This window comes from Onychomys torridus, chromosome 6 (assembly GCF_903995425.1).
Source record: "Onychomys torridus chromosome 6, mOncTor1.1, whole genome shotgun sequence".
In the NCBI taxonomy this organism is placed as follows: Eukaryota; Metazoa; Chordata; class Mammalia; order Rodentia; family Cricetidae; genus Onychomys; species Onychomys torridus.
Window position 1 is genome coordinate 38,996,405 of NC_050448.1, and position 25,573 is coordinate 39,021,977.

At 37.2% G+C, this 25,573-nt stretch overlaps 1 protein-coding gene across 2 annotated transcripts; it reads left to right on the plus strand.

Moving 5' to 3' along the window:
• The first annotated feature begins 1,228 nt into the window (after positions 1 to 1,228).
• Positions 1,229 to 23,018, plus strand: Aadac (arylacetamide deacetylase). 2 transcript variants are annotated; one of them, XM_036189479.1, is made up of 6 exons: positions 1,229 to 1,237; positions 4,283 to 4,411; positions 12,506 to 12,728; positions 19,606 to 19,675; positions 20,700 to 20,871; positions 22,422 to 23,018. In XM_036189479.1, the coding sequence occupies exons 1-6, from the start codon at positions 1,229 to 1,231 to the stop codon at positions 23,016 to 23,018; spliced, it is 1,200 nt and encodes a 399-aa protein (XP_036045372.1). The 2 variants fall into 2 exon arrangements, with proteins under 2 accessions (XP_036045372.1, XP_036045373.1); XM_036189480.1 differs by lacking the exon at positions 1,229 to 1,237 and having other exon boundaries at positions 4,277 to 4,411.
• Positions 23,019 to 25,573: the final 2,555 nt, after the last annotated feature.

Sequence of the window (25,573 nt, forward strand, 5' to 3'; positions counted from 1 at the left end):
ATAATATCTTAGATAGAATATATTAAGTATTAGACTCAGGTTCTTTAGGATAGGACACCTTTTGGAATGATCTTTGTAACATGCCACCTACCCATGCTCTAGACTTCCCTGGATTTTAGTATGTGTTTTTTGCTTGATATTGTTTGCATTTATTGTAATTCCAACTTATCTAGGTCATTATCCCTCATTACTCCTGGACATTTGATAACCATTTCTTTGTATATAGTCTTGTATTAGGTTAGAACCTTCTTATTTAGACAAAAGGGGGAGATGTAGTGGGTAGCCATCCTAGCACTGACCTGGAAGTTCCAACCCCCATTGAGGCTTCAGTAATGGTCACGCCCACAAGGCAGGGCTGAGGGAGGAAGCTGAAGACCCAGGATCGAGAGGAGAGCTCTCTCTTGGTGCTGGGACCCTGGACACTGGAAGTAGACCAAGCATAGTTCTCCAGAGAACACCGCCGGGCTGTGCCATACCTTTGCCAGACCCTACAACCCATCCCTTCATTTGTAAGTTACCCCACAAAATAAACCTCCCTTTTAACTACATGGAGTAGCCTTAATAATTTCACCAATAAAATATAGGGGTGAAAGCCTTAGATAAGGGAAATAGAGAAAACCACTAGCCAACCTTACTTCACCAACTCTGCACCTTCCAAATGTGAGTTACTTCCTGTCTACCCATGCCTTTATATGCTCTGCTTTTCTGCTCTCTCATTGGCTCTTAGCCTAGCTACCTCATTTCCTTGTCACTGCCTATCTATACAGACCTCCAAATCTCTATGGTTATTACTAGCATTAAAGGTATGTGTCACCACGCTCGTCTATGTTCCCTGGTATGGCCTTGAACACACAGAGACCCTACCTGATAAGTGATCGGATTAAGCACATGGTGCTGCCTGACTTTGTTTACTTGAAATGGCTGGCCTTTACCCCCTGATCTCCAGGCAAGCTTTATTTATCAAAGCCCAAAAAAAAATCCACCACATTTAAGCACAAATAATATATTGCCACACTAATAAAAGAAATACCCAGCTAATAAGCCATCAAAAAGGAAAAACAGATTCACCAGGAAAAAAAATGTGAAGGCGAGAACAGAGATGAAAAGTGGTAATATACAAAAAGATGATAAATTTAAACTCAACCAATGATTATATTAATGTGAATAGGCTAAACACTACAATTAAAAGGAATTAATTGCAAATTACAATTAAATTAGATATTTTTCCATGGGCAGGGTGGTTGAGAAGAGACAGGAGACAATCACTTTATGGTAGGTGATTCCTACACAGAAGGTACACCCTGCACAGATAGTGATATTGACTGCATAGCAGCTTGTTCCTGTGGCAAAGCTTCCTGATTGTGTCTTACGGGAAAGTCACTCCATAGATTGAGGCACTGTGCATAGACACTAAAGCAGCTAGAAATTTCTGGACAAAGATATTTGCCAGGGAAAACTTAAAAACTGCCTGAACAATGGCAGAGGGTTCAGTGTTCACTAAGACTAAAAAATAGATCATAGGTCACATCAGCTGTGGTATTGATGTAAGAAGTTTAGTAGAATGACTGTCTTTCCTCTTTACCTTTCCTTGGACACTCTCTCAAAATCAATTCTCCTTATATGCATGCCATCTATTCTACAACCACATTCATGGGAGTATGCATATGTTTTTATACATAATGACAAACTGTGTTTGTATTATAGCTGCATAGAAAATATTTAAACTAGGAAAGGTCAGTATTATTTTAAATTTCATACCAATTTCTGAAAAAAAAAAAACAGCCTATATGAGCTGAAGATGGCATAGGACTTATGAATAACTTGCTTAAAAATTATAATAATGTTATTCTTCTTTGCTAATTAAATTAATTTGTATCTCTAATTTCTTTCAGAAATTATTTTGAGGTTTTAAATGTGTAATACATAAAAACATCTGTTGAGTTCATCACTAGATTATAGATATTTTTTCACTGATAGTCTCAGTACTGGTACTATTAGCCATTTAAAAGTAAGTAAAATTTACAGGTAGAAATTTACAGGTCTAAACTTAGTTATTGTCATGTGTACACACTGTTTGATGATTGTTATTATCAGCCTATTCATCCCTAGCCATGGATCCTGTTTGTGTATGAGGGAAACAAGTACTCAGAAAATCTACTATGTCTATTTTAAATTTTAAAAATATCAGACAAATCCACAGTCATTGTGCTACAAATTGGATCATATTATTCATTTTTTAGCCAAAAATATAACCTTTGACCAACATCTCCATGCACATCATCTACCCCAGAAGAGGGTTAGTTACTCAAAAATTTGAGCCACTGCCTCACTTATCTTCTTGGGAGACTGGTATTGCAGCGTACCCCAAACAATGCTGTGCAAAACCACTGAAACCCTTTTCTCCCCTAGAAGTCTGCATAGACTCTCCCAGCATGATAAAACCTAGCTAGGAGAAAAATAATTTCATCATATCATAAGTTTAGTGTTGGGTTATTTATGTCCTACAGCTAATTCTGGTGTCTTCAGTAATGGGGTCAGCCCATTAGGGCAGGCTACAGATAGATCTTAGGGCCCAGAATATCAGTCCAACAGGCAAAAACATCATAACAACTTTGTTATAACCTAGGCTTTCCTGAATATTACAAAACTGTCAAATGAGGGTTGGGGGTTTAGCTCAGTGGTAGAGCACTTCCCTAGCAAGCATAAGGCCCTGGGTTCAATCTTCATCTCCAAAAAAAAAAAAAAAAACAAAAAACAAAAACCCAAAAACTGTCAAATGAGAGAAGAGAAACAACTTGATGTAAAAGAATAAAAGGAAAATTATTCTGAACCAGTGATCAAAACACAAATGGGCAGATATCCTTGAAAAAACACATGGGACATGAAAAAGAAAGATAATTTGTACCTCCACCCCCAAATCATCAAAGCAATTCTAATGACCTACTCATTCAAATGATTTAGATGAAGTTCTAGGTGCAGAATTCTTTTTTATGTATTTTTTTATTTTAGAAATTATACTATAGTTACAACATTTCTTACATTCCTTTCCTCCCTCCAAGCCCTCCCATATACTTTTCCATGCTCTCCTTCAAAATAATGTTGCCTTTTTTCACTTCACTTTCACTGATCCCTTCTACAAGGCCAAACATCCTCCAACCCTGTCTCATATCATGTGAGAAAAACACTTACTGAATACCACAGATAGTGATGGTATAATAACAGACAAAACTGGACCAGAGTTTCCACTTAACATTTGTTTTCCAAGTGCTCTAGGATAAATCTCCATGAAGGAGAGGATCCAATATGAAATATTAGCTTTAAAATATGTAATTATGTTCACTCTTTAAAAAGTAGTCTGGTAATATTCTTCCTTATACTCCTGTGTTGATAGGAAGACTAAGTGATGTAATGAACTTATTGAGAAAATAAGTTATCAGTTTAAATTTGGCATGGAATATGCTTGGTACTTAATAAAACAGAATTCAATCATTCAAAATTTGAGTTGTTTACAATCCATGAAAATGGGGCTTAGAAAAGATGCTATTTTTCTGTGGGTTTACTGCTGGCAACTATAAACTAACAGCCTAACAAAGACATCAGGTTTTAATTAGAATATTAGACTGGGTAAAGAAGACAGTTTTTACAAGCAAGTTGTACAGATTAGAATCAACTGAGCTGTGAACTGGAAGGGAAAAGGATGTAATTTCACCATAATCTCAAAATTAAAGAAGTAATATAAATAAAAAAGAAAACATTTCCTAAGCAGTACAATTGAATAATCATTAAAAAAAAAAAAAAACTGAAGTGTCTCAGCAGGGGACATATTAAGGCACAGAGAGAATAAAGAGAAAGGGACTTCTTTTTAAAAGTACATATTGCTTTAAAGGTTCTGTTAGTCTTCTTTTGTATAAACTTGATGCACATCCTGGGCTACTGTATGTTGCAATAATCTTTGCATACACAGAAGAGAGTCTGAAGATAATACTTTTGTTATGATATATTTCATTAAAAACTGGCATAGAAACAAGATCTGGCTGCTAGATTAGAAATAACTTGGAAAGAGCAATTCTCTTTTGAAAGTTCTTTATTTGTGTGTGAATTATGAAATGGATTTTGGACAATGGATTTTAGAGTGCTTACGCAATAAGAGATTGTGCAGTGAAATTTGTACTTAATAAGTTAGGTAACACTTTACAGCAGGTTAAAAGTTAACCTCCAAAGATTAGAAAACAGTTTCATCTGTTGTGCTGCCAAAGTAGAAGGAACAGAGAGAAACATGGAGAGAACCATTTTGCTTCTTGCCGCTATGGTCCTTGTAGCTTATTATGTTTATATTCCTCTTCCAGATGATATTGAGGAGCCTTGGAATCTGATACTTGAAATGACAAAACTGAAAATAGTAGTGGATTTGGTAAGTTCTGTGTGAACAGTAAGTTCTGAACTTCATCTACCTTATGAATACTGTATAATTTAATGGAGAGAAAATAGGGGTTGAGAAGTTTCTTAGCATGCTCAGTCTCTTGCTTTGATCCCAGTATAGAAAGCAACAGGGAAGAAGCTGAGGAGAAAGAAGAGGGGCAAGGATGGAGGGTGTGTGTTTTACAGTACTGCCAGGTGAAGATTTTTAGAAGTATCACCTTCAGAAAATAAGGATGGAGGGTGTGTGTTTTACAGTACTGCCAGGTGAAGATTTTTAGAAGTATCACCTTCAGAAAATAAGAATGGAATAGTATTCTGTTTAGTTATAGAAATCTGTGCAAGTACTCTTGGAATCAGGCATGGAAACATATATTTTATAGCACAGTATGTGAGAATAACTGATTAAAATAAAAATAAAAAAGCAACACATATGATTCCCGATTGGAGCAGGTGTGTTGCTAAAGGAGAATGAGGCCACATGGCTTTCTGCTTATTGTTGTTCACAGCTAGTTCTTTCCTAGTGAGTATTAATACATAGAAATGAAATCAATTATATATCCTTTAGCCTTCTCTGTAGTAAATGTCCTTGTGGAGCAAAAGATACACTTAGCCTGAATATCAAACATGTGACACACTGTCTTAGTTAGGATTCTATTGCTGTGAAGAGACACCACGGCCATGACTCCTCTTATAAATGAAAGCATCTAATTGGGGCTGACTTTCAGTTCAGAGATTTAGTCTATTGTCATCATAGCAGGAAGCATGGCTGCAAATAAGCAGACACAGTGCTGGAGAAGGAGACATCAGGAAGAGAGAGTGACACTGGGCCTGGCTTGAACATTTGAAATTCACCCCCAGTCACATATGGCCAACAAGGCCGTAACCACTCCAATAAGGTCTTTATATATTCTTTCATTATATGTAACTCTGAAAAAAATGTAATATGTGCTTTAGTTTTATTTTCTTATTTATTTGACCTTATTTTAGGTAATTTGCTAGAATATATATTTGGTGTTAGATATGGGTTTGCTTAATTGCTCAGAGTTTCAATACTGGTTTCTAATGCATTATTATTGAATTGTATATAAAATTGCTCAAATAGTTTGTTGTTTGGCTGTGCTATACACACATATTCCTTCACTGAATAATATGAAAAACGTTATCATTTGTCATTATTCTTTCTCAACTATTTTTATAATACTCTTTTCTTTTGATTTATTTTCTTTTTTATAGTATGTAATACTTTGAGTATGATTTTTGGTGAAGTTATTTTGATATTTCTTCTTATTCCTTTTTAATTCTTCTAACATGAAGGCTGGTAGCAGTGTGTTTTATTTATTTCCCCCTTTTGATTAGCAATAATCTTACAATATCTTTCTGTCTAGTCCTTGAGTTCATATGATTCTGCTTTCCAATAGTCTATGATATTTTAAAAATTTATTTCTGAAATAGTGTACAATATTGTTTTATTATATTTGTGATGACATTTTCTTTGTGAATACTTGCACTATTTATTTATAGTACATTTCATTTTGCTCGAATGGTATGTGTACATTTCTTATAGTGTTATCATTAAAATGCAATGGTTTTTCATGGACAGTTTTCAACTATGTCTTGGCAAATATAGTCAAATATTTTTATTCAATTTTCATATGTAAGGAATCTTAATGCTGTAATATCTGTGTATACAAATATATGCAATATTTAATATGTAGAAAGATATGTAGTCTATTGGAACCCCCTGGCCAATAATGTAAAGAGAGGTATCACATGTCTGGGCATTTTGTTTCATAGTCTATAGCTTCTATAGGGTCTTACTTTTGTGGAGTAATTCCATATATATTACCATTTGTGTGTGTGTGTGCACATTTCATGTATAAAGTCTTCTTACTCAGTGTTCTACTGCTGTGAAGAGGCATCATAACCACAGAAACTCCTATTAAAAATATCATTGAATTGGGGCTTGCTTACAGTTTCAGAGATGTAATTCATTATCATGGTAGGAAGCATGGTGGCATGCAGGCAGTCATGTTGCTGGAGAAGTAGTTGAAAGTTCTATATTCATATCTTCAGGCAATAGGAAGAGAGAAAACTGGGACTGACTTGGGCTTTTGAAACCTCAAAGCCCATGCCCAGTTATTCACTTCCTCCAACAAGGCCACACCTCCTAATAATGCCACTCCCTATGAGCCTATGTGGGCCATTTCCAGTCCAACCACTGCATTCTATTCTCTGCCCCATAGGCTTGTAGTCTTACAGTAACAGCCTCAACACTGTTTTAAAGTCTCTTCTGAGACTCAATGCAATCTCTTTAACAGTAACCCCCTGTAAAATCAAAACAGAAAAACAGATCCCATACTTCCAACGTACAAAGGCACAGAACGCATATTACTACTATTCCCAAATGGAAGAAAGACAGCACAGTGAGGAAATATTAGACCAAAATAAGAATGAGAACCAGCAGGGCAAACAAATTCTGAATCTCCATGTCTGATGGCAAAGTGTTCTTCAGATCTCTAACTCCTTTCTGCTTGGTTGACAGTAACATTTCTTTCACTTGGGCTGATTCCACACCCCATTAGTAACTCTTCTTGGCAGGTATCTCATGATTTTGGCATCTCCAACATCTTGGGGGTTCCAATGAAATTCAGACTCCACTTTCACAGCATCACACTATAGCTTGTCTTGAGTGTCCATGCAGGGACACCTCAGACACACACCTGACCTCAATGGCTTTCCATAGCCATGGAGGGGATTCCACAACCTCTTTCTTGTATCTTTTACACCAAATCCAGAACCCCCTGTCCAAAACTGCCAAGTGTTTCTACTTTCTGGGGCTGAAGCCCAACCTCCTCATGCATATATATTTTCATCAGCTTTCTGTTTCCCGTGGTTTCCTTCACAGCTTAAGCTTTTCTTTAATTCATTTTCACAAGTTGGAAGCTTATCTGAGTGTGCCTTACTCATATATTATCAGGATTTTCTTTAATCTTTTTATCTCCTGGAGCACTGAACTTGACTCCATTGCACTTCCTGGTCATTCTTCTCTCCTCAAACTGTTCATTTACATTTTCTATGATTCCATGCTCAGCTTGCTCCTTTTCATTATAGACCTACATACGAGTGGTCACTAAAAAAACCACACATGGTCAATTCTAGGTTCTTTTGAAACAGCCTTTGCCAAGGCCATTAATTCAGTTTAGCCTCAGGCAGATTTCTAGGACAAGAGTAGAAAACAACCACATTCTTCACCAGAATATCATGAGAACAGTCTATAGGCCACTTACTAATATTCTTTTCCTCTGTAACCTCTTCAGCTGGATAATCATTGTTCTCAAAACCATTATCTTCCATACTCCTAGTGATGTGGCCCATTAAGCCCTACTTAAAGTGTTTGACTGCTTTCTGAATACTAAGTCCCAATATTCACATTCCACCAATAAGCATCATGGTAAGACCTGTCACAGCAATACCCTACTCCTGGTACCAACATCTATCTTAGTCAGTGTCTTGTTGCAATGAACAAACTCCATGATCATAGCAGTCCTTATAAAGGAAGCATTTAATTGGGGCTGGCTTAGGGTTTCAGAGGTTTAGTTCAAGTGGCAGCATGCAGGCAAACATATTCTTGGAAAAGTAGCTGAGAGTTCTACTTGTGGATCCACAGGCAGGAGGAAGAGGGAAAATCTGGGATTGGATTGGGCTTCTGAAACCACAATCCCACCTATAATGCACTTCTTTCAACAAAGCCACAAACAGATAGTACCACTCCCTAAGCACTCAAATATATATGCCTATGGAAACCATTCTTATTCAAACCACATCGTTCTCTCTCTCTCTCTCTCTCTCTCTCTCTCTCTCTCTCTCTCTCTCTCTCTCTCTCTCTCTCTCTCTCTCTCCATAACTCATTTAGTCTATTTCCTGCTGTCTATATACTCATGAGTTTAAAGTCTTCCACCAGAGTGAGTTGATTCTACAGGGACCACACTCTTAAAGAGAACTGATTCTCCCTTTCCCAAAAGCATCTGCTGTTAGTAGCTCTTCAGTTAATTGTGAGGATACATGTTCTCTTCACTGTTCCATGACAGTGTTGTTTGGCTTGAACTTGCTACAGGTCTTGTGCAGACAATCAAAGCTGCTGTGAGTTTGTGAGTCTGGTAATCCTGACATGTCCATAAGACACTGTTTCCAGTTCCACTGACATCCAACCCTAGCAGTCTTTTTTCTCTATTGTACCTTTTGGTCCTTGAGCCCAGTGAGGAGACATAAGTTCCATTTATGGCTGAGCATTCTCCAAAGCTAATTCTCTGCACTTGGGCCATTTTTGAGTTTCTGTGCTGACTTCCCTACTTTAAATAAGGCATCTTTGGTGAATAACAAGCAGCTATATTTGCATGAATGTACATCTGAGACTAAAGTACAACTGAGCCACATACCCGTGTTGGTGACATTACCTTTTTTTTTTTTTTTTTTTTTTTAAACTAGTATGGCTCTGTAGTATATCTTGAGATTAAATATGGCAATTCCTGCAGCAGCATCACCATCATTAGTATTGTTGTTGTTAGTGGTAGTACTAGTAATAGTAGCATTTTTTTCTTCATTTTGGTTCTTCTAATCATGTTCAAAATTGCTTTAGCCATCTGCTGTATTTTGTGCTTTTGTGTGGATTTTAAGCCTTCTCTTTCTAATTCTGTAAAGAACATCATTAGATTTTAAAAAATTTTTTAACTGAGAATTTTTTATACAATATATTCTGACCTCAGTTTCTCTTCTCCCAGCTCCTCCCTTTGATCAGAATTGCATTGACTCTGTGAATACCTTTTGTTGGGATTTTTTTGCAACATTAATTCTACTAATGCATTGATCAAGAACAATATTTCCATCTTCTAGTGTTCATCTTGATTTTTGTTATTTTAATATTTAAATTTTTATCATAGAGGTCTTTTACCTCTTCAATAAGAATTATTACAAGGTTTAAATTTTGAAGGTATTGGGAATGGTATTGTTTCTATTTATTTCTCAGAAAATTTGTTGTTGGGATATAGAAATGCTACTAGTTATTGTAAGATTCTTTTGTATGATTTGTAATTTTCTCTGTATTATTTATTTGTTGGCTTAAGTATGTTGAGCCATTCTAAATTTCTGCTGTGGGTACATCTGTACTTGCAGGGTTTTTATTTTTTTTTTGTTATTGTTGCTTTGTTTTGCTTTTTATGATTGTAATATCTTTCTGGTTGAATGTTCCCTTGATCGGAATGAGGTATTAAAAACTTCTTTATCTCTCCTCCTTAATTTTTTGTTTGAAATCTGTTTTGTCAGATATTAGAAAAGAAATTCTTGTTTGTATTCCAATATTACACTTAATAAAATATTTGTCTGAGTAGTTTAATTATTCTAAAACTATGACTTAAAAAGAGCAAAGGAATAATTCATCCAAGGGTTATTCTGTATTTATCTCACTGTTTATGTTATTTATATATTAATATATTAGTCTGTGTCAATTATGGTTTTCTTAAGGCAAGCTATAATCTGATGGCTACAGGAATAGCACCATCTGAAATTTGTCTATATGAGGAACTCCTGGGTTTCTGAAAGAAGAGCCAAGTGCTTCTTTGTAACTGTTTGGGATGACTTTGGGTGACTTGGGTGCTAATGAATATGTTGGGGGCATCTGACTTACAACGTACAGTGGTCTCATAGGAGAAACACATCAGAAACAGTCACAATTTTCCTGGATTGGTACTCCTAATGGTTCATTTGTGAAGTATACATAAGGACTGTCCACCTAGCACCATAAGATACCCCACAGATCTTGTTATTGGGGCATTCTATGCAATGCAATGAGGATATCTCGTATTGTTAATACTTACAGAAGAAATCTCCTACCAGGAAATGATTCTTACTGTCCCAAAACAAACCCCAATAATGAATTTTTCTTCAACAACAAAATTAAGCTTCTAATAAAGAGGCCTAAAAATGTGTAGAATTACTGAAAATAACTGAATAGTGTCCCCAAGTTTGCCTCATTTTAGCAATTTTAAAAGTTATTACAAAATTAACTAGTATTTGTGACCCATCCAAGTAAAAATGTTCATAAGTGTGATTGTGTGTGCACTTTTAGTATCCTCCTTTGCATAATTTCTCCTTCTCTTATGAGCCTGTTCTTTCCCTCTCTTCTCTCTTTTTTCTGTCCTTAAGTTCTTCCCTTCCCTCCCTTCCTCTGTCTACTCTGCCTTTCTTTCGTTGTTTCTGTCCTGCTCTTTTTATGCTGCTTTTGAAAAATTGGTTATTAAATATTTTTTCCTTAACTGGGCCTAAATGAAATGTAGGCATTTAAGAATAAACTCTAAAACCTGGGATTGAAAAAGTAACTTTATTTTAATACTAAGCTAGTATTATGACTCAAGGCTGTCAAAATGATCCTGGTGTCCAACCATATGCATATGCAGATAATGTGGATATGTTTTATTATGCCATAAATAAATTGAAATTTTTTTCATATGTGTGTCTGGGTCAATTAACAAACTTTTTTTTGATAGATTACAGTATATAAGGGACAATTTAATATTACCTTATTCCTGGGCCTTTGTTAAGAGTATGATTATGTTTTATTTTGGCATTTTACTATCTTGTTAATTATTTTGCTTGATTGTTTTGATTTTCATCTTAGTGTGCTTTTTTTTTTTTTCCTTTTGAGAGAGAAATAAAGTTGGGTGGGTAGGGACTTGGGGAGGATTTTCAGTTGGAGGAGGGAAAGCATAATCAACATATAGTTTATGAAAAACACTTTTAAATAAAAATTCAAATATGAGTATTAAAAGTAAAGCATTCTAACTAACATGAAGTTCTATATGTGAAAAATATTAAAAGAATGTATATTATGATTTGGTGACAAAATTACAAAAGTACAACATGCTTTAGATGGTAGTAGCAGACTGACATGTAAATCAATGAAGAGAAAACCCAAATGTGAATTCACAGTGTAAAGCTATTTCATATTTCACAAAGATGCCAATACACACACTGGAGAAAACACAGGATCTTCAATAAATTTTACTGGGACAACTGCATGTGAACATGTAGAAGAAAGCTTTATCCATCATAATGCCCCCAAATCAACTCCAAATCAATCAAATACCTCAGTGTGAAACCTGAAATGCTGAAATGTCTAGAAAGAAAATAGGCAGTACCCTACATGATATAGGTGTAGAAATGGCTTTCTGAATGGGACAACTTTTGCCCAGAAACTAAAGTCAACAACTGAAAAAAATGAGACCTCAAGAAATGAAGAAGCTTCTGAATAGCAAAGAAAACTCTCCGTTGAGTGAAGAGGAAGCCCTTAGAGGGAGAGAATTTTGATAGAAGGCTGCTATCTAGAATACAAAAGAATACAAAGAAACAAATGACAAAATTAAAATTAACTAAAAATTAGGAGCTGGCCACTCTTCCAGAGGACCTAGTTTCAATTGCCAGCATCCACATAAAAGCTCACAACTGTCTGTAACTCCAGTTACAGGGTACCTGATATCCTCATACAAACATGAATGCAGACAAAACACTAATGCACATAAGTCAAAAAATTTTAAAAAGTACAATTAGTAAAATACACAAATTAATGAACTATGGGGGAGCTCAACATCAACTTATAAGTCTACAACACATCCTCTATGAGACTGAGAGAATATCACACACAAGGGGGCAGGAAGATTGTAAGTGCCAGAGGGCCAGGATGTCTGAGGTGACCTTGGGAAACTGCACCTAGAAAAATCTCAAAAATTTGGTGACTTAAGCAAGACAAGCACACTGGCAATTCCAGTTCATATTCCAGTGTGGATGGCAAAAATTCACAAGACTCCATCCATAGCTGAATTGTTACAGGGAATTAAGGCTGATGAGAGAGGGAGAATCCGTTTTCTCAAGGGAAGAGAGTCTGATAGGTTATGCAATCACAAGCAATGAACTCTAAAAACATACACATAGAAACAACACTGAAGCAGTTCAGCAGGCTGCATTTACACACACACACACACACACACACACACACACATTCATACACATTTTAATAATTTTTCTCCTCTTCACTTAGGTTTCTTTTGCTGAGTTTTTGGGAATCAATCATTTCATGGACTCACTACAGTTCCTTATTAGATTGCAAGAAGTCCCAGCCACTTCTGATGAAAATGTCACTGTGACTGAGACAACTTTCAACAGTGTTCCTGTTCGCATCTACATGCCCAAAAGGAAGTCAGAGATGCTCAGGAGGGGCTTGTTTTTTATTCATGGTGGTGGTTGGTGTTTGGGGAGTGCTGGTATGTCCTCTTCATTGAGCATTTTTGTTTGTCCCATAAAATGTGATATTTGCTTCACATTAAAAACTCATATATATTAGTAATAATATTGTAAGTTAGTGATATATAAGTAGTAATAATGTTTCAATTGTTTGAAATGTGTTCTTCTCTAAAAGGGGGATTGATTACTACTAAGAACTGTAGAAAAATCTCAGGTAAGAAGAGAAAGGGCTTCTTGAACACAGGGCTTTATCATTGTAGGATGCTGTGAGAACAGAGGTGGGGTGAGCTAGTAGCAAGTAGAGATGGTGACTGTGCTCTTTTATACTGAGAGAACAAAGAACAAACATGTTAAATATGAAAAGCACAGAGCTGAATGTGCTATTTTTATTTGATATTATATATTTCCCTTGTTACAAATAGATTGTATAATACAATATTTTACCTCATATAATTATGTTAATTATAATTTTGCTTTACTGAATGTAAATATATAATATATAAATAATATACCCAATATATTTTATATATTTTATAATATATACATTTCATAATAACATGGGGTGAGTATGAAAATTTTATAAGTTGATTTTTAGATAGTAGCATATGAAGTATTTTGGAATTTGAGTTGTGATTAAGGGATTAAGTACATTTGGCCTTGAGACAATGGGAGGTAATTGTGGTTCTCCTTCTTCCTTGGGGATCATCAGCCCCTGGTCCATGAGGGTGGAGGCAGCAAAAGTGGAGAACAGAGTTCAGACAGTGTGGATATGATGGAGATAGCCCTCAAAGATCTGACTTCATGAGACAACTCAACTTTATTGTAGAGTATATGGAATACATAGGTTTGGGGACAGTAGCTGGGCAATTACCTAATTCACATTAAACAGAACACTCCTATCATAAAGCCCTACGAAAAAAGCCAGAGCATGTTATTAAATTACCACATGGTCAGCAGGGGAAGAGTATTTGCAGGGAACTCAGTTAAGGGTCATCCTTGAGATAGTCAAGTCAGGCATCCAGGCCTAGAGACATCCTCCAAATAAAGGCAGGTAGAGAGCAGGAACCTCTTTGAGGAGGCAGTCCTTCATGTCGCCAAGCTTGGAGAAAGCTGCCAGGCCAAGACAGACTTCAACTCCTGACCAGCAGGCCCTCCCAGCATCTCCCCTAGTTCTCTTTCACATTGGAGAGGTGTCACTGTAAGCCCTGAAGAACCTGTCATCTGAATCACAAGAGTCTGGTAGTGAAGCATGACCTGATTGGTGGTCATTTGAGCAATGGTAGTAGTCTACCATAGGAGGAACTGAATAAGCCAGGGGGCAAGCATTAAAATAAAACACAGCATAATCAGAGGACTGATAAAGTGTAGGAATTAGGAAAATAAGGGGTTATGGAATCAGCTAAGCTGCTCTATGGGTTGAAATTTTGAGAGCAGGTCTTTGCAGAGTTTTGTTGTTGTTGTTGTTGTTTTTGTTTTGTTTTGGATGTTGACATTAGTTTCAAAAACATCTGATTCATTTATGTAGAAGCAACATTCTTCCCCCCGATAACAAGCAAGTCCCCCCCCCCATGTTCAGCATTGTTATGAGATTCCAGTGCTCTTCTCTTTGGAGCACAACCCCGGTAAGAGAGTGCATTTGTTGCTAGAGGAATTCAAGGCTGTCAGTCATTGTTGTCATTGCCTGATTGTGTCTGTCTCTGAAGTCCCAAGACAGATGTTGTGTCTGGAGGATGGCAGTTGTTGCAGGCCCGGCAGATCCAAGGGAGATGACAAGTCCTATTCCCACCAGTAAAGTAAGGACTAGCTCTCATCTTTGGTTTGTAGCAACAGTGTTGCTTCTTCCTCACAGTAACAATAGACATGGGGAACAATCACAATGGGGGTGCAAAAACCTGGCAGGGCCGTGTCTGTGCAGGCTATCTTTCCCTTACTCCAAAGAAGAAGGGGAGGAGCTGCACATGTTGGCTTGGAAAGAGTGATGGCAGTGAGACACTGATAATGGGTAGGCTTGTCCAGACTGGACGTGCAAACTGGACAGCTAGTCAAAGAGGAGACTATCTTATGGGCAAGAACCAGTGGAATCTTTTGTGCTTCTGGGGTAAAGGAAAGTGATATTGACCAGTACAGCTGTCAGCAGAGGTCTATTGCTGGATGCACAAAAGAAACAGTTGGAGGTGTTAGAGTGGGTAGTGAAAGGGAGAAAGTCAGCAACATATTGAGCATATTGTGGCCAGGGTGGACTGAGCATTTCTTCTTAGTTGTGTCTCCTGTTTAAGAATATTTTATGGGCTAGCGTAGATGAGGAGGTCCACAGCAGCTGGTAAGAAATATGAATATCAGCAGAGGGATGCTCAGCAGATCCCATGAGATATAGTTTTCCCACGACTCCTGTTTTTCATCTTCCATTCCAGGGGTGATAATGGTGAGATGGTTATTTAGGTTTTGAAACAGAAATGGCATCCTTGGTTGAGACAGTCCAAGGACCCAACCTCTTGGATTTTTGCCCTCATAGATTTCCTGAAGGGAAAAAACACCAGTAGTGGGTGTTGGGTTCATAATTAGGGGGTTGAGGAGAGACAGGACAGGCCTGTAATATAGCAGAGACCAGAGATAGTTTTTAAAATAGCAGAGAGGAAGGCTTGGGAGAGGAACATACGGCTTTGGCAGTGGCCATCAGGTCATGAATGTCCTTTCTGGAGTTTTTGTTGTTTTTCAAGAGGTGGCATTTTCCCCATATCAATTGTCCCTGATTGGTCAGTGAGAAGTAGACAGTCTTTCTGGTCATCAGGTAATGTCAGACATTTTTGGCTGGAACCCAAATAGGCCTCAGTTGGTCCTTTCTGTGGAACAAACACAAGCAAAAAACCTCTTCCTGTTGTGAGGAAGGGGTATGGTCCCTTCCACATTCCCTCTGTGGCATAACTCCATCATACCAAGATGGGAAGGTATTTGGAGTTTTTGTAGATATTAATATATTTAGGGTAGCGGGGACCATTGCCAACTGCATGTCAGAGGTGTAGGTGTTCATTTTTTGTTAAGTTGAGCATTTTGGAGTTTGATGTGTTTCTTCTATTATCTCTTAGCCTTGGGGATTGTAAGGAGTCCCCGTGTGGTGGGCAATCTCCCATTGTAAGCAAAGGCCTTGAATTGGGAACTGGTAAAGGTAGGACCATTGTTAGATTTTTTTTTTTTTTTTTTAATTTAGGACAGGGTATGTGAGTCATGCCTGTAACAAGTAGGGACTGAGGGATACTGGGTAAACATGGCAGCCAAGTCCAGCTTTGATATGTTAAATAGGCACCTCAGCCTTTTGTCCCAGGTTTGAAACCTGTGTGTGTGTGTGTGTGTGTGTGTGTGTGTGTGTGTGTGTGTTAAAGATAAAAAGTAAAGCTATAAATTAACTTAAAATTTTAAATACTAACCAAGATGCAATTTGGTCAGGACCACCATCTGCTGTGTGGCCCGAAGACGTGTGTCATTGGGACGATATGACACCATACCTTTTTATAAGGCTTTGCTGCTGTTGCTCTTTTAAGAACTACAAATTTCAGAATCTCAGGAAGTTATCCGGTCCTTGGGCAGGTGTTATCTTTCTAAAGACTATAATTCCCAGAATCCCAGGAAGTTACTTGATCTCTTAACAGATACTATCTTTTAAGAAGTACAAGTCCCAGAATTCCAGGAAGTTACCCCGTCTTTGGGCAGGTGGGGCTTATAGGTTACTTCAGGTCTATCATTCCCCCTATGCAGCTGTATCTTGGGTCAAATATTTGACTTTATGATGGGAAGTGGTTTACATTAGGATCTAATAACTATCAGGTTAATGACACCAAGACAGGAACTATCATTTAGTGATTACATTCATGATGTAAGAGCCAATAGTAATTAACAAAACAGAATGACCAAAGGCCCCATGATTGACAATATCTCTTTGTTTTGCATAAAGCAGACCAGGTGTTCTATCATATTATAGAACCATTTTAATTAGTGAATCCACCTGTTGATAAACCTGAGTCCATTTTTTACATATCAATCGACATTATAAGTAGTCATTTTGTCCCTTGTGTCAGGGAGTTTTCTTTTGACTTAGCCTTATTTAGAGACTGTTACCGGAGCAGGGATGACTTAGTCTCTTCTGCAGCTGCTTCCCAGCTTAGCTGGAAACTAGGTTGTCAAGGCCCAGAAGGCTAATCAAAGGCTGAGCAATGGAGTGTTTGTCAGAAGCATCGGAGGATTATCTGCTCCAGGTGGGGGACAAGGAGCATTCATATTGGCTGGACTGGTTCATACCAGCTTTCAGCAAGTCCAGAGCTCAGCAGTTTGTAGTTTGCAGGTGCTCTCTCGATGGTGACTGTCAACCAAGTGGAAACCAGCTGAGTTATAGACTGGACAGAAATGTCTTTACTTTGATGGGAAGCACCCTGAAGTCTGTTGTGTTGGCATTGTGTTCCCAGAAATATTGTGTGTTCCCCGAAATAAACTAATCTGGGGTCAGAGAACAGGATGGCCACAATATTAAAAATGAGGATAGGCAGTGGTAGCACACGCCTTTAATCCCAACATTCGGGAGACAGAACCAGGCAGATCTTTGTGAGTTCAAGGCCACATTGCAAACAGCTAGGTATGGTGACACTGGCCTTTAATCCCAGGGAGTGGAGGCAGAAAGAGAAAGATTATATAAGGCGTGAAGACCAGAAACTAGAAGCATTTGGCTGGTTTAGCATTTGGCGGGTTAAGCATTCAGGCTTGGAGCAGCAGTTCAGCTGAGAGCCATTGGGATGAGGACTCAGAAGCTTCCAGTCTGAGGATATAAGACCAGCTGAGGAACTGGCAAGGTGAGGTAGCTGTGGATTGTTCTGCTTCTCTGATCTTCCAGCATTCACCCCCAATAACTGGCCTCAGGTTTGTTCTTTTTAATAAGACCTGTTAAGATTGCTACTAGAGTCTGTATTTAGAGGACAGCCAAAGGAAACTTAAAATCTTGAGTTTGTGACTAATTTTAGAGCTAGAGTAATAGCTTATCAGAAATCCATTGGTTAATGATAAAACTCTGAAATTTTGGAATCTTAGTGTACCAATAGCTTAGAATGGAAAATAAATCTGAAACATTTTTACATGCCTTTAGCCATCTTTATACCTTTACAAATTATATCTGTCCATTTATAGTAAAACACCTTTTAGATAGATCCTCACAACCCAGGTCTTAATGTTCTCAGACATCTGTATTTACACACATTAATGCCTCTTCTCAGACCCTAAAACATTTTTATAGATCCTCACAACTTAAGGTTTAAACTTTACACCATTTTTCCTATCATATCCTTTAGCAGGAGACACAGGTGGTTGATTGCTAAGGGCAGATATTATAGAGTAAATTCCTTTAAATAAAGGAATAGGAAAAAGTTACATTGAAGCCTGTTTTGTGAATTTATCTCATTTCTGAGTCTAGTAACAATGTAAACTGTGTCTAGACCTAGTAGCAGCTCTAGGAAATTGAGGCCTGTGGCCTGAATTTTAAATACAAAGATAACAGAAGGAAGCTGAAGTGTTGGGAAAAGAAATGGGAAATTGTTGTTAAATTTACCTATTTATCAAGACTGTATTATAATAAAACCTTTTATGAACTTAAGGTGTTTTACAGCCTTAAAAATGGTAAATATTTTTAAAAGCTGTTTTTAAGTATATCTAGCATTTTTGTAATTTAAATGTAAAATTTTAAATTTCTTTCTTAAAATGGTTTAAGATCTTTTAAAAACAAGGTATCCTTTTTTACTTCAAGAGGGAAAAACAGGGCTCAATCATAATTCACATGAGGCAAAAACAAGCTCTATGAGTGTAGATTATTTAGTATTTAATATTTGAGATTTATTTATAAACTTTACTTTTACGATAGGAATTATAATACAAAAATCTATCCTAATATAAAATATGTTGGAGATCTATTGTAGTCTCATTTGTAGGCCCTCTATGTGGTTACTTTTAAATTATATGGTGGTAAGGTCACATGGCATTCATCTTCTCCAGCCCTAGCAAAAATGGTGAGCAGTCATGTGATTCTTTAGAGATGGCAGCAAGCCATGTGTTGTTACTTATATGCTAGAATGGGATCAAGGAACATGATCTCTTTAAGATTACCTATGTATAGAATTTTAACTACCAACCATATATCACTAATTTTAAGTTAACCCTTTTTATAGGTTTAACAGAATTTTAGACAAATCCAATAAAATGAACTTTTAAATCTTAAAGTATGGAACATTTACATAAACCAAGTCTGATTTTTTGGTCGTTCTGCTTTTCTCTCTGTGCCAGGAGATTCTACCCGACACAGGACATAGAGGAAACTTCTAAACGTGCTAGAATCTAGAGACAAGGACAGCCAGACCCCAACTCTAGAAACAGCTTTTGAATAAAACAGAACACCAAAAAACATTTTAAATGTTCTCTACACCAAAAGGATACCTCAACTTTTGTCAACCCGAATCTATGACCAGAGAGCTCAGAGGTATATTCTGAGGTCTGGTCATAAGGGCGATGACTGCAGAGACAAGGGAGACGGCAGAGACAAAGACATCAACCCATTTCTGTTTCCAAGCTGGGGAATAGCCATATGTACTTTCAACACCTAAAACCTGCCAAATGTGAGGGAAACACATGGATCTTGAAGAGAATGACAGTGGCTTAGACTAGACAGTGTGAAGCTAAGAGCAAGCCCCTTGACTATGTCCATGTGAAAACGGCTCAGGATGTGTTTTCTACTTTGATGGCAGAATGCTGCAAACAGTAAAAGTAGCTGCAGGTGTCTCTATGAGGAGCGACATGCATTGATGTGCCTTTGCTGATAGGCTTCTCCAGCAGGTGGCTTGCCGGTCTCTCACTCCATTTTCTCAATTTCAGCTTTTGTTAAGTATGACCTTCTGGCAAGACAGACAGCTGATAGACTTGATGCTGTTGTTGTGTCAACCAAGTAAGACTATGGTTTGCTTCTTCAGTGTTCAGTCGTGTGCTTTGTGTGGAAAAAAGCCAACAGTCTTGGCCATTGTGGTTGGTTTCATGTTGTTTGTTTTGGTTATTCCTGGAATATTCCAACTGAAATTAAGAGTGTGAGCAAAGAGAAAGGGAAGTTGAGTTGGGGGAGAATGGAGTCAGAGATAACAAAACAAAAAAAGCCGAACAAAACACTTAAATCAACCAGGAACCAAAACAGAAAGTTCAGAAATCATTGGAACACATTAACACTGGTGCAATACACACATCAATGACCTGCATGGAAATTATGTCTTAGCTTCTTCCAGCAGAGTGAGTACTTAGAGAATCACCTGCAAATAAGGTTTGAAATTTTGCCTTGAGTCTTTGTACATGTCATATATTATTAATTCAGTCTAATCTATCCATATGTGAACTGAGAATCATGTATTTTCTATACAATATGGTCTTTCTGAGGATTACATGATAAACTGTACTTAAGGGGTTAGTTTACTGTATGTCATGGCATAATTATCAGTGAAAACAATTAGTCCTCAAGCTATATGTGGAAACAGGCAAATAGCATACTAATGCAATAACTGATAAGCAATTAATTCGATAGGAATGAATAGAAAAATGAAGTATTTAATAAAACATAGTGGTCATATACCACTTTGATACTAGCTGAAGTTCAAACATGGAATTAATAAGATATGTTTGTCATTGATTGATTTCCAATAAAGTACAATTACAGTAAAAATAAAATGCTGGGTAATGTATCAGGGAAATGTATTACCTGCTATACTTTTCATTCTTTTATTTTTACCTCAAGGTGAATTCAATGGTTTTACTTAAGTTTTTACTAGTACAATAATGAAATCAGACAAGGTTTGGGGATGAAATATGTCTGTGGGTATATAGCTAGCAATAATATTTGTTTATTAAAGGAAAATTAGACTTTTATTTTAGAGAGATACCATATAAATTTTAATTTCATTCATTTGAAATAATTATTCTTCTCACAGCTATGGCTTAGCCCCCAAATACCATTTTCCACATCAGTTTGAAGACGTTTACAGTGCCTTACGATGGTTCTTACAAGAAGACATTCTTGAAACATATGGTGTAGACCCTAGAAGAGTTGGTGTATCTGGGGACAGTGCTGGTGGGAACTTAGCTGCAGCTGTGACTCAGCAGGTTTGTTTGGGATCTTAAGACATCCTATATGTAACTATATTTGCCTCAATATTGAAAAGATCAGTGAAAAAAATGCTCTTTTAGTACCATGTTAAAATATTAAAGAAACACACCTGAACTGATGTCAGAAAACATTTGTCTATATAGCTTTTCTAAGATTGTTCTATGTCAACATTTTATTTTTACAGAATACATTTTCTAGACTGTTGCTTGAATATGATTATTATAGTCAGTTATGTAATATCCTTTACTGTTATATTAGGGGTTGTACTAGTAAAGTTGATCCATGAGACTGATTATCCTAACTGAAAACATGGCAACTGTAGTATAGACAATTGGAGGATGCCAAAACTGATATAATATTTCTTGGTATCAGAATAATGAAATTTTCCAAAGGAAAAATATTATTATTCCATGTTATTATTACTATGAAAGTAATTAGTAGGTTTATAATAACCTTTTGCTTGGCAAAAGATTGATAATTTTCAGATCTAAATTGTTCATAAAATTTCAAGATATTTAGCTACTATGAGTACATTTCATTTGTCACACACTGCTACATTTAAGGTACCTTTTTCATTCCCAGAGAAAAGAAGCTACACATTCTATAGTTTGTTCTAGTATCTTGTGAAACAAATGTACAATATCCCAGAGTTTGAATTCTACACAGATTGTGCCTCACTTCTCTGGAAGACAGCCTGGTACAACCTGAGGTACACATCAAGAGTCAAGAACTTTTGGAACTAAATCAGTATCTGACTATGGGCTTGCCCATTTCTCCTAATTTCTTTATGCACACATGTGTTTTCCCTGTTACATTAAAAACTCTTCTTTCATATGTTCTAACTTCTGTACTTTTTAAACAATTCTGATTTATAATTATTTAATATCTGTATAAAATACCATATAATATGCTATGGACCATCACAGTCTAAAAAGAAGCAGAATATTCCTAGACCAAAACATTTTCATGACAAAGAAGCTCCATGCAGTAAACCCTAACATTCATTGTCTTGTCTTCCATAATATACACTACTTAAAGGAACACTTTTGCTTGAGATGAGTGTTGGTACCCTCTCAGGGTTACAGCTGTGAGGCTAAATTGAAGAACCTCCCCTCATTCATTCTCCTGGATAGGAAATGCACAAACTACTCCCTCTGTAATATACTGAAAGATTGGCTCTCAGTGTCAGAGCAAAACAATGTCCATAATAGTTAAAGTTATGCTTCTCATCATCTTTGATATTTGGCTGAAGTTAATATATTTAATAATACATGACTTACCAAAATCATAAAAGCTCCTTCAGGAGAAATATGACATATTATTTCCACTGGAATTTTTGAAATTCAGTCTTGAGTATTCTGTAAAACATGTCTACATGATGACAGTAATTGTATTAGAAAGTAGACACTGACAATATAGAAAACTAGAAAATTCTGTGAGATATTTTTTGTTGTATCTGATGATCTGAATTTATCTAATTTCTACAGAAGAAAATAGAACTTCTAATTAAAATATTTATTCAAATGTAATTTCAATTCCTTTTCAGCTCATACAGGATCCAGATGTCAAGACCAAACTCAAGGTCCAAGCCTTAGTATATCCTGCCCTTCAGGCCCTTGATATGAAGTTACCTTCACACCAAGAAGGTTCATATTTTCCATTTTTACCCACATCATTATTGATCAGGCTTTGGAGTGAATATTTTACTACTGATCGAACTCTGGAAAAAGCAATGCTTCTCAACCAACATGTACCTATGGAATTCAGCCATCTGTTCCAGTTTGTGAACTGGAGTTCCTTGCTCCCTGAGAGATATAAGACAGATCACTTTTATGAGAACCCTACTCCTGGTAGTAATGAGCTCGCTAAAAAGTACCCAGGGTTTCTAGATGTGAAGGCATGCCCTCTGTTGGCCAATGACAACATATTGAGTCATTTACCTCTGACCTATATCACCACTTGTCAGTATGATGTCCTAAGAGATGATGGACTCATGTATGTTACACGGCTTCAGAATGTTGGAGTTCATGTGACTCATCACCACTTTGAGGATGGATTCCATGGAGCATTCACCCTTCATGGTTTTAAAATTGCAGACAAGATACAAAATCAGTACTTGAGTTGGCTTATGAAAAATCTATAGCAAATCCTACACAATGATCTGTTAAAGATATATAAGAAATAAACTAGTGAAAAAAAAAGTCATGGTTTTAATGTTTCATACACTGTTTAAAACTTCTGTTGTTCCTAAGGAGCTGATAGCTTCTGTCTTTTGTTCTTGTTATTTATTATTAACAGACACTTTTCTATGTTATCACTCCTCCTTTATTTACCTACAGACACCCACCTCCAAAACAGCATTTTATGTGGGTGCTGATAAATTCATGTCCCCATGCTTGTGAAGCAAGTACTTTATCAACTGAGCCATGGCTCCAGGCCAGAATTCCATCACAATTCTACAGTACACTTTTACTATGCATTGTTATTACACATATAAGAAAATTAGAGCTTAAAGAAGTGAAATAATAACATGTATTCTAAATCTAGATACCAATTTGCAAGACTGATACTCAAGTTCATGGTTTGTCAACACCAATGGCTTTACATTTGGGAAACTAAACTTCATTTTATACTTCATCATTGCAACTACATTTGATTATAATTGCCCTTTGCTCTTGATGTATACTTTAAACTATGTTTCAAAAGAAAACACAGGAGACGAGCCCCCAGCTTCCGTCCACCCTGGAACTCTCATCTGGACCAGAGGTGAGTGCCTGGGGTTATAGCTAGAGAGGCAACTACCCCTGGGTCCCACCGCTGGACACTGGTCACTCCGGGAGGACCTGACCAACTTGGCCCCAGTTTCCTGCCAAAGGGCGGGCCCTGTGGGAAGGCTCCCCTTTTCCAAGACTACAGGCAGACACTGCAGTCTCCACACTCTGCCCCCACAGCCATCTGCTGGAAACCCCAGCCACTTCCTGAGAATCAGAGACCAGCCTCAAGCTGGAACTCCCATCTGGACCAGAGACCAGGGGAACTCCCATCTGGACAAGAGGAGCTCCCATCTGGACAAAATAAGGAGACCCCAGGGACTTCCCAAAACACAGAGTCCAGCCCCCAAGCTACTATCCGGCCAGCACTCTCATCTGGACCAGCACCCCCACCTCGCCCAGAGCTTCCATCTGGACCAGAGAGAGGCTCCATAAATCTGTCAGCTATGTCTGGACCAAGTACACTGATAAGACCAAGAACGAACACAAGAGGACATGGGCAGACGTCAAGGCACAAGTACATACAACAAAATAAAGAGCAATACAGCATCACCAGAACCTAGCCCTTCTGCAACAGCTAGACCTGAACATCACGGAATGGAAGAAGAAGAAGAAAACAACCTTATAAGTAACATCATGAAGAGGCTAGATCCTTATATAGAAGAAATCAAAAATAAAGTAGAGGAACAGACAAACAAAAAATGGGAAGAACACTATAAAAAACTAGAGGAAAGGACAATTAAAGCAGAAGAAAACAATAAGTCCCTGAAAAAAATCATGAAAAAGCAAGGGAGATAATCCAAGACCTGAAGAGGGAAATAGAAAAAATGAAGAAGACACAAGCAGAAGGAATGCTGGAAATAGAAAATCTGAGTAAACGAACAGGAACTTCAGATGCAAGTATAACCAACAGAATGCAAGAGATGGAAGAGAGGATCTCTGGTGTTGAAGATACAGTAGAAGAAATAGATTCATCAGTCAAAGAAAACACTAAAACCAACAAAGTCATGAACCAAATGTCCAAGAAATTTGGGACACCATGAAAAGACCAAACCTATGAATAATAGGCATAGAGGAAGGAAAAGAATACCAACTCAATGGCACAGAAAATATATTTAACAAGATCATAGAAGAAAATTTTCCCACCTTAAAGAAGGAAATGCCTATGAAGATACAAGAAGCCTATAGAACGCCAAACAGAGTAGACCCCCCCAAAAAAGTCCCCTTGCCACATAATAATTAAACAACTAAACATACAGAATAAAGAAAGAATATTAAGGGCAGCAAAGGAAAAAGGCCAAGTGACTTATAAAGGCAAACCCATCAGAATAACACCTGATTTCTCGATGGAGACTTTGAAAGCCAGAAGGACCTGGACAGATATAATGCAGACACTAAGAGACCATGGATGCCAGCCTAGACTAATATACCCAGCAAAACTTTCAATCATCATAGATGGAGTGAAAAAGACCTTCCAAGACAAAACCAGATTTACACAATACTTATCCACAAACCCAGCCCTACAGAATGCACTAGAAGGAAAATTCCAACCTAAGGAAGGCAGATACACCCAGGCAATTGATAACATCACAGCAGTAAACCCCAAAGAAGAGAAGCACACACACACTACCACCAAATAATAAAAATAATAACAGGAACAAACAATCACTGGTCATTAATATCCCTTAGTATCAATGGACTTAATTCACCTATAAAAAGACACAGACTAACAGAATGGATATGAAAACAGGATCCATCTTTCTACTGCATACAATAAACACACCTCAAATTCAAAGACAGACACCTCCTAAGAATAAAAGGCTGGGAAAAGTCTTTCCAATCAAGTGGTCTTAAGAAACAAGCTGGTGTAGCCATCCTAATATCCAGCAAAATAGACTTCAAACTAAAATCAATCAAAAGAGATGAT